This window comes from Falco rusticolus, chromosome 2, assembly GCF_015220075.1.
Source record: "Falco rusticolus isolate bFalRus1 chromosome 2, bFalRus1.pri, whole genome shotgun sequence".
NCBI classification, from domain to species: Eukaryota; Metazoa; Chordata; class Aves; order Falconiformes; family Falconidae; genus Falco; species Falco rusticolus.
Genome location: NC_051188.1, coordinates 23,972,340 through 23,982,545, shown reverse-complemented (window position 1 = coordinate 23,982,545; position 10,206 = coordinate 23,972,340). Strand labels below are relative to the sequence as shown.

The 10,206-nt window shown below is 48.3% G+C and overlaps 1 protein-coding gene across 1 annotated transcript; it reads right to left on the bottom strand.

The window, feature by feature from the left end:
• Positions 1-495: 495 nt before the first annotated feature.
• LOC119143661 (arachidonate 5-lipoxygenase activating protein) lies at positions 496-8,583 on the bottom strand. Its single transcript, XM_037378142.1, has 5 exons — positions 8,208-8,583; positions 4,370-4,469; positions 3,073-3,143; positions 2,004-2,085; positions 496-1,370 (listed from the first exon to the last, which is right to left on the bottom strand). The coding sequence occupies exons 1-5, from the start codon at positions 8,275-8,277 to the stop codon at positions 1,208-1,210; spliced, it is 486 nt and encodes a 161-aa protein (XP_037234039.1). The 5' UTR covers positions 8,278-8,583; the 3' UTR covers positions 496-1,207.
• Positions 8,584-10,206: the final 1,623 nt, after the last annotated feature.

The following is a 10,206-nucleotide window of genomic DNA, read 5'->3' as shown; positions in this document are numbered from 1 at the left end:
TCGGGCAGCAACGAAACCCACCAGCCTTGGTGTGGTACAAAGGCGGGCGGCGTTCTGTGCTTGCTTTTGCCAACAACTCTGCAAACCCTCTTCTCACATAGCAAGGAGTCTCTGTCCCTCCCAAAGGAGTCATAAAATACAGCTTTATCCATCCTGCATTCAGTAATCAGACAGGCTTAAGAGCTTAAGAACTCATAGGGTAGCAATGTTTAAAAAATTGCACCAGCCTATTTGTCTACCTCGGTTCGCTTCTCCAACCAAACCACTCCTCGGTACGGACTTGTAGGGGCACATTGTTAGTGCCAGAGGAAGAAAATTGAACTTGCTAATAGAGAGGGAGTTGTTAAACTTGCGTCCTTGCGAGGCTGTGCCCAGGGCAATTAGCAGCTTGCACAAAGAGCCAGGCACTGCTCCTCTTGCTGCGCTCACCGGCCAGCTGCTGAGCCATGGGGCGTCAGGATCATGCAGCAGGCAAAGAAGATGGGATCAAACAAATTTCATCCTTTTAAACTGTTTTATTAAACAAAGCCAAGCAAAACAAATCCAACCCCACTGTCAATAAACCAGCTTCTCATTTACGCAAGATCCCTTTCCACAGCTCTGGGAGAACAAAAAGGCTGAAGTGCAAATGAGATCAGTGTCAGGAGCATTACGCACATGAATATTTATCAAGGAAGACCAGACAGGGACCAATTTGCCATCTTCCTGCAGCAGTGGGAGCTCAGTCATCAACAAGTGGGAGGGAAATGGTAGGTGAAGAGGCTGGTCCGTGTCTTTGTGTGAGCAGGGGCATGCAGGATGCTGGCAAGAGGCTGTGCCTGTGCATGAGGATAACTGCAGGAGTCATCGGTCAGGGACGATTCTGAGAGGCTCCTGTGTTTGGGGACTAAAGCTAAGTACAATGCAGTTATGAAGCAAGCATACAATGCCCCTTCCAGTCATGCAATCAGCTTGTAAACTGCAGGTTAAAGAAAAAACTCTAAAGAATTAACTGGAAGTTGTTACCATTCCTTGGGCACGCTGAGTGCTCACGATAAATCTTTTTCCTGAAGGAAAAAGCAAGGTTAAATCAAACTACAAAGCCCATCAAGCATGAGATTTACAGCAATCTAAAAGGGTTACAGGTTCATTTCTTAAACAGTTGAATTATAGCTGCTTCTGGGTATTGATACATTAGCCATGCTGACCCTCTCAGTGCTGCAGGGAGCTAGGGTATGAGCAGCAACGGGGAGATCGCGCTGGTTATCGTTTTTATATGCATTTCAAAGTCACTTCCAAAAAAGAAGACGAGGTAGTAGTTGAGTATTCCAGCCACGGACATGAGGAACAGGAACAATATGATGCGCTTTCCAAACAAGTAACCGGGAGTGCTGAGGAGACAGAAAGAGTGGAAAGCAAGTCATTAACATACATCACCTCACGGGAGAAGTCCTCAGGCTTCGGAGTCTGCTGTTGAGACCAGCTGAAAGACCTCAGGCACTGAGACAGGGGGGCAAATTGCTGCTCTGTCTGGCATTGCAAGGCAGCTGCAAGGTCTGAAATGCCATTTTCAGGATGCATTTGGGTCTGGCTTTGGCCTGCCGTGCTCAGCGTAAGCTGCTGCTTGCTAAAGCGGCTATTCAGAGGGACTTGTATGTCTTCTCAGCCATCACAGGCTGGGATGACCTTGTTCCACATGTGTGTAATGAGCTTTATTAATAGCAAAGGATGATCTTGCACAAATAGTAGCACGAACATGCAAATTTGTGTGTTTGCAGAGGCTGTGGGCAGAAGCTGCCGAAGCAGCCGCTCCGTTCCTGCAGCTCCCCTGACCCCAGTGCTGCTGCACGTCTCCCACAGCTCTCCCCATGCACCCAGAAGAGTAGGGCTTTCCTGCCTTACCCCATGCAAGCACCCATCACAAGCAGCACCATGAGCCGGCAGCTGTGCCTGTACAAGTGGCAGCATCTGGTTCTGCTGCCATTGCATCCCAGATTTTGCAAAGAGGCACTGCAAGTCCTTACCTCTGAGTCCTTTCCCCGAGGTAGCCCACAAAGTACTTCTGCCTCACAAACAAGTACATCAGGCCAGCAAAGGCAGCAGGAGCTGGGTAACGGGTAAAGCAAGGTGTTAGAAACCCCAGCCCAGGTGTCACTGTACCTAATGTCCTCACCTGCTGCCTGGGCCAGACTGGGAAAGGGGAACCTGCAGCCCTGGGTTTCAGGATGAGCTCTGGAATCGGGATGGAGACCTTTGCATGGGAAACCAAGCACTTGCTTTGCCCTCGCTCTGACTTTTCTGAAAACTTTTTGGGTATAATACTGCACACAGCTTTGCCCAGTGCTGAGCACACACTCGTCCCTGTCAGAAACCCAGTGTGGGTCACGCTGGGCTCAGGGAGGAGGGTGCCAGCTCAGGCACTGTCTTCACTGGAAAGAAACAGCAGCCAATAGATGTGCTAGTCTAGGAGCAGGTAGAGGACAGCACTATGGTCCTGTACTCATTTCTGAGCACAAAAAAAGGGGCTTTCCCCACTAATCCTAGTTTTCCCCAGACCTGCAGGGAAAAGCCCCCTTCTCCTGGTCAGGAAACTTCTCTTTTCCAGAAAGAATAGCCACAGACCCCAGGAAAGTACTCAACTTTAGGTAACCTCAAATTGCATTCAAGGCGATCATATTTAGAAGTGCAGGTACATACTCCTGGGCTGCCCTCAGCACTGGGAAGGGCTGGCAGCTCTGGCAGTTTAGTCAAATGAGCCCGTTTTGAGTCCCGAGGGTGAATAATGTGGCATCCGGCATCCAAATACTAAACCCTCCACTAAAAACCCAGGGATCTCACCTGTAATGCCTGTATGGGAATTGTCCCTGGCCTGGACTGTCCTGAATCATGTCTGGGAACACATCTGTTGGCATAAACCGTGCCAGGAGTGTGCTGCCGCTGCCACCGCATATGTAGCTGCAGGACAGACGGGGGAGACAGGTTCCCCCGCTGCAGGAGGATTTGGTCCCTGGAAGTGTAACCTCCAAAGCACCCACCATCCCTTGCTGAAAGCGGTGCAAGGATGAAAGGAAAAAAACCCTAAATGAGTGTTACCTTGGCTGCAGAGAAGGCCAGCGCACCAAAGCACAGCGAGAAACGTAGGGTACGCATGTCCGCAGTTCTGGCTGGGAAGGAATTTATATGACAGAGGTCAGAACACGGGAAATAGACACAAAATCAACATTACACCAGCAAAGAATGGTGGGGTGTGAATTAGGGCTGTGCTAACACCATTGCAGGTGGGTTTTTACTGCGGAGCGGTGGGAGGCCCCTGAGCTGCCCGCAGCAGGCAGCTGCTGGGGGCTGGCTGGCATGTCCATGCCTGAAAACCGCGGCTGCCTCACCCCCGGTCTCCTTCCCTGCTTCCTCCCCCGGATAATGGATGCCTTTGTCCTGCCCAATGAGGCAAACAAACCGTTCCACACACATGCCTGGCACCTGCGAAAGCTGCTTTCCTCCTCTTAACAGGTTTGATTATGGCACGTGTATAATAGATGCCGTGTGCTTTATTGGCTTGGAAAATTCTCATAATTAAGTCATATTAATCAAGTTATTGGCATTGAAAGCTGCATGCGACCAACAAAAGGAGAATCACACCACAAACATGAGCATCTCACAGAGTTAACGTGTCTTTGCAGGGGAACAGGAGTGGTTTCCAGCTGCCTCATCCAGTTGGCAATGCTGTCTGAGGGGGAAGCACCCTGCCCTTGGCAGGGGTTGCACACTTGTGAAGGGCAGCACTTGGACATTCCATCCAGTCTCAAGCACATTTTCAGTACTTCACGGGTAATAATAAATATTTTATGTTCTTTTCTTTCCTGGGTTGGAATCAATTTTCCCCTCTGATCTTTCTGAAGGGATGTCAAAGACAAGAGGTACAAGTGTGGTGGAGAAGTGGAGAGCCACGTGCTGACCGAGCTGCCTGAACTGAGGGGTTTGTATGAGCTTTGCCACCAACCTGCTCCTCAGCAAGCTGGCACTTCTCTGCCAGCTCTTTCCTTTTGAGATGCAGTGCCCTTGGGAACATTGGCTGTGCTGGTATCACGCTTCCAGCATTAGCTACTGCTGGGTGAACTGGTTCCCAAATGAAGGGCCATGGTACTCATCAGGGCTGTAAGTCCAATATAAGTATGGTACGTGATGTCCAGAAGGGAGCTGGGTTCACCATATTGGAAAACCATGGGTCTGAACACAGCCGCAATGCACACAGCAAGGGAATGCAGCCAAAGCCTTCATCTGAGGGCATTTGGAGCCCACCTCTGGACGCCAAAAGGGTTTGTATTAAACCCTAACGAAGAGAGAGACAAACCCCGCTCTGCCATCACCGGCTCCTCACAGCTTGCCTACTCACTTGGCAGTGTAGACGCGGTCAAAGGCAGAGGATCCTGGCCGCTGGAACCCCTTGCCGTTGCAGTGTTTGCTTTCATGCTCCACTTTGCTAGCAAAAAAAGCTGTTAAAAAACACAAAGTATTCAACCTGAGATGTAACTTGGAGTTATTGCAGAAGCTGGGCTTTGTAGGCTCAGCTCTATTCTCATGAGCATCCAGGCTGGATGGCAGGAGAGGAGGTGGGTGTGCAGGGGTGCAGGATGTGGCCAGCATGTTAGATCTGTCACCAAGGTATAATCGAACCCTCTGCACAAGGGTGCAGTGCGATGTGACCTCAGACATCCCCACATGCCTGTACGTGACTGGTAGCCTGCCCTCATCTCTGAGCCCTGCTTCATTCCCACACGGCACTTCTGGCAGCCTGCACCTCTCTCTGCTGCAGAAGTACAATCCTGACTCGGCCCTTTGAGCCCTCAGTGGGGACAAAGCTTTCCAGTCAGAGCTGCCAACCTCAGATCTCAGCCTCTAACAGAGCAGGGAGACAAGGGAATCTATTCTCTTTTAGTGATACCCATTTGCCAAACCAGGGACATCCTGCAGGGCTGCTCTATTTTCCAGAAAGGCCCATTGAAAACCTGGTCCTGAGGGCTGACCTCGCTCTGCCCATCTTGTGTGTATCCTCCTTTAAAGCAACAGTGTTGTGTTAGGGTGCTAGCTGTCGCAAAAACGCAGCACCTCAAGATAATGTGTCATATGCTTGACAAACACATTTTATCTGATGACACCAAACCAGAGACCATTAAATCATGTGTCTAAATACACCAGACAGAGCCCCAACAGGCTACAAGCTGCAAGCTTTGTATTGTTGTGCATCCCATCTCAGTGTACCCAAATCACCCTATGGTTTAGAATATTAACAAAAGTTATATATAAAAGATAACCCATCAGGAAAGATGTTATTATAGCAGTAGAAATGTGACTTGATAAGCTGCAGGATTTCATCCCTGGAATGTGAAGTCACCTCTTTTATCCCCTTACTGATGCTGTAAGTATGTTCTTTGTACTTCCATTGCCTTCACTACAAGCTACTGAGTTTTTTGCTTTCCTAAACTGAGTGATTCCCTAGGTACATACATTCTTTCTCTGGAAAAACCCACAGTGCTGGAAAACCCACAGTGCTTTAAGCCAGCGTCCCCACCCTGAGCCAAGCTACAGACCCTCCCACTGCCACCAGCACGGAGCACTGGTTGGCTCCTGGAGGACCTGGCCCTGGGGGACCCGGAGCCAACACCATCCAGTGGCACAGGCACTGCAAGCTCTCAGCATCTCCACCTGCCCACCACCCCAGCCTTTGGCATGGGGTTATTAACCTGCTCAGAGGGTCTAGGAGGACCTAGTTGAAGAGGACTAGGTTGAACGGCATTGTTTTGTCCAGTGCAAAGCTGCAGTGATGAGAAACCACTTCCTGCAGGTCTGGGACTGCATGGGCTCACCGGGATATGCACAATACCTTCTCTCTTCCTTTTAGCATGTATGTGAAATTACTAGAAGATGCCACAGCTTCAGAGAAAGCCGAGAGTAAGCTGTATATACATATATATATAAATCTCACCACTGCAGCAGGTGCTGCCACTTCCCAAATGCCAGCAAGCCACTGCAGAGAGGCTCTGCGATGCTGAGAGCCATCAGGCTGAACACAGACATGTCCAACATGACAGCTGTAACCAAGGACAAGAGCTTGGAAGTGCCAGTGGTGACACTCCAGGTGCACAGCATCTAGGATGAGAGCTGGGCAGGCCTGGGGGTGCTGGGTCTCCAGGGAAGGATCTGGCTGTGGAGTTCCAGGCATCTGTCCTGGAAGCTTTTGCCGTCTCTGATACGGTGTATGGATCCTGGGCCAAAGGACTGGACAGTAGGGCAAAGGCACGGTAGGGTTATCATGTACACCCACACTGTGGATGAGGAACAGGCTTTGTCTCACTTCAGAGATACTGAGGAGTAAAAGCTGGTGAATCCTGAAAGCTGATGAATTGCAACATCTTTCTGATGCAAAACCAAAACCTAAAGCTAAAGGCATGACTCAGTGGCATCCGGCCGCAAGAGTCATTCTGTGGGATATGGAGATTCCCAACCTGAAGAAAGTGGCAGTAAATAGACATCAGACTGGGGCAGCACCACAGCCCACCTCCAGCTTCAGGAATAACAGCATTCACCCAGACTATTTTCTAATCCTGCACCAGATGCAGAAAAGCATACAAACCCGAATTTGCATCATATTGACTTCATGTACTTAAAGACAGTTAAGCTGAAGCCCAAGTGCTTTGCTGAACCAGAGCCATAGCAAGAGTTCAGTACAACTGATGTCCCTTGACAAGCATTTCTACTGCCTTAATTATTGCATTCATTGCAGAACTGCATGTCAGTATGGTCTTTCTAGACAGAAATCCTGGGAGAAGGAAAACAGATGATGCAAGGTCTGAAATCATGGCTTAGGGCTGTGTGCCACTCGTGCTTGGCATGCTAAGTTCTCTGCCAAGCATCGTGCTGCCTGCTTGCAGCAGTTGGGTCAATAATCTCACAGACAAATTTCCATGAGATAAAAGCGTGTGTCAGGCTGGAAGGCAAATGCCCAAGTTTCAGAGTCAGAGGAGAAAACCCTGAATATAAAGCCATTTGTTTAAATAGCAAGAAATATATATTTGACACATTCAATTGCAGTATGTGCTGTGATCTCAATGTGCCATATTCTGGTAATGTCACATGCTGTGCATTTACCAGAAAACAGTATTGGGGTAAACGATGTGGCATTTAGTGTCTATGTCGAAACTAAACCAGTCTGCATCTTTTTTTTTTTTTTTTTCTCCCTTGCAGCCAGGCTTGTGTTGAGGCTCCCACCACTTCCCCTCTCTGCAGCAGCCCAAGAACAGCCCATTTCCTAGGACCAAATGTGGACTTTGCACTCAGTGGGAATCTCCCATTCGTACCAAGAAGCCTTCACAGGAGATTTTCAGCATTTGCATCAGCCCCTCATCCCACTTCTGACTCTTCTTGAACCTGGGTAATATCAGTGCAGCTGGGGCAAAACTCACTCCCTTCTCAGTACTCTGGGCAGAATTTCCTGCTAAAGTGATTAAGTATTTGTAAGAGATTATGATCAAGTTGAAATCAGATTTGCACAAGAGAGAAATTTGAAACTTGTTGTATTATTTAAAAAATGCTGAAGAACAGTTGAGACTACAGAGGTCTGAATAAGAGCTAAAAATGGAAACTTCTCCCTTGCAGGAAATGCGCAGTGTTCTTAGGACCGCAGTTAATTGAGATTAGTTGGACTGTAGGATGTGGACATGTGGGAATACAGGAGATCTGCCTGTCCACAAATAACCCAAACAGAATCCTGCAATGAGTTGACGGAGTTTTGCCCCATTGACCAAACTCTGTGCAAAGGTCTGAGCCACCGCAGCGCCCCGGGGCCCTGGCCCCTGCCCATGGCGGCGGGGTTCCAGCTGGAGAGCAGCCTTGGCGGCCCACATCAGGGGCTTCAGCCAGGAAAGGAGGTCTCGGTCCTCAAATCAAAATACATATTTTCACAGGGTACCCCAGTATATTAGTCCTTTCATTAGCTGGCATATGTACAACAAATTCACTCTAGAATAGCACAGAGTAGGACCATGTCACTGCCAAGACACTGCGACAATGGCATGCAAAATCACATGCTTTGAAAATAATTTCCAAAGCCAAAGTCATGCCTAGGCACACTTACAACCAGAGGTTATCTAGCCAAAGATCAGATCAGCATACATCATCCCGAACTCTTCCCAGCTCCCTTTTAGCCTTTAAATAAATGCTTATTTTTGTCTTACCATTCTGGACAACACTTATCAAGGTGACAATGGCGAGCAGGACAACGCTTCCCACGGTTTCCTGGTCCATTTTGCAAGCAGGCTGTCGGGGTGGATGTTGCAGCCTCGGCAGCAGCTCAGCCCTACGAGCACAGAAGGAGGAAGTGAAGGTCTTTCTTATCTTGAATCATGAAACACTTCCTATGGCTTCACAGGAGAGTGGCAGCACCCAGGTGCCTGTCAGAGCAACACAGCCACAGGCTCGCCCGCTCGCTCAGTCATCACACACAGACGAAGCCCAGAGAAACAAGAGATCCTATGTTTGTGATCTGAGAGGGTCTATATTGTGGATAGGTATCTATTGTCCTTCCTGTACAGGAGCAGAATAGCAACCTTGATATCTAAAGTATGCCTGAACATTTGGCTAGCTGTGTGCAAGAGCAGAAAGGCTGGAAGAGACCAGCCAGGCTATCATGGCATTGCCTGCAAGTGCCCGACCACCCCACAAGTGTCTGGGAGGAGAAATAACTTTGGTGAGTCTCAACAACACTGCTGCTCTCAGACATGTGTCCTCCCTAGTCACATCTCCATCAGCCTCGCCAGTGAGGAGACCCCAGGTCTCCAGGTTGCAAGCAAAAAGGCCTCCAGGTTGCAAGCAAAAAGCTCCTGATCCATCTGGCGTATTTAAACAGGCAGTACACAAATGCTGCGAGCATCATGGGTGGGCACAGAAAACCATCATTCATTACCAGAGATAGATCCTGCATCCTTCCTCCTACAAATAACTCCCTGGAAGACAGTAACAGCTGCCAGCATTCGGCATTTTACAGGCTCAGACTTCACAGTTGCACCCCAATTTTATCAGTCAAAGCCCAATATGGCTGAAGATAATTGCTGCAGCATGTGCACACCTCAGTGCTGACCCTGTGGTGAAGAAGGCAGGGAAGCACAGATTGCAGTGTTGGACGGCTGCAGAAAGTCCCGCAGCTTCTGTAAGATCATTGGAAAGCATCCTCAACCAAAGTGTATATCACTCGCTGACCCTAACTACTCTACTCTCTTTTGCCCATATTCTGATGGGGAAAAGCCTTATGGAAAATGCTTACCTTTAGTAGGGATTTAACACCAATAGAAGTAATATTTTCACTGGACAGAATCCTGGACAACTTTTTTCCTATCTGTCTGTGTCTACTCTGCCACATACTACCCAGAAGGTCTGAGTGCCACCTAGCATCCAAACCGTGTCCAGATAACTGGTTACCTCTCTGGATGGGACACAGCCTGGTAGAAGTTCCCAGCGGGAGCCAAGCTGCAAAATCCATCTTGTTTAACGAGGACATGTTTACCTGCAACAGTGTTTTTATTCAGTTTCTCTACCATGCAAATTATTATCATCTGCACTATTATATCTGGAAAACTCTGAAGTACTTTGGGTACAAGCAAATATACAGAAACATGCTGGCTGAGAGGCAGGTGATAAACATTTCGAGTGGTGACCTACTGTTAACTTAATAGGAAAAAGCTGTCTTTCTGGGACACCTTCCCTTCCCTGCAGTCCATGCAGACATGACTGTGTGAAAAGCAAGGCCATAAATAGTATCTAGGTTTAGAATTTTAACTCTTGGAAAATTTGCTTTAGGGGAAAAAAAAAGCAAATAAAAAACAACAAACCCAAGAACAAAAAAAGAAGTACAATAGCACTTTGAGAATGCTTTTATTTGGACTGAAGCTCTCTTTCCCCCAACAAAACAGTCTTTTCTTACTTGACCATCAAAGTTTATGCTTTGTGGTCTACTAAGCACAGAATCGTAGCTGGTATTTAAGGATGGTATTTAATTCTAAGCTACTACTAATCTGAGGAGGAAAACCCATCACCTAAAGAGTGGTTACACAATTAAGTCAAAAGAGGAATATTGTCCAAGCAGATACCCGTTCTGTGACTGTGAAGAAAGGACCTGTGCATGGGCTCGGGCAGGCAGGAGTGAGCTGCTGATGGGAGAGGGCAAAGGAGACAGCACAG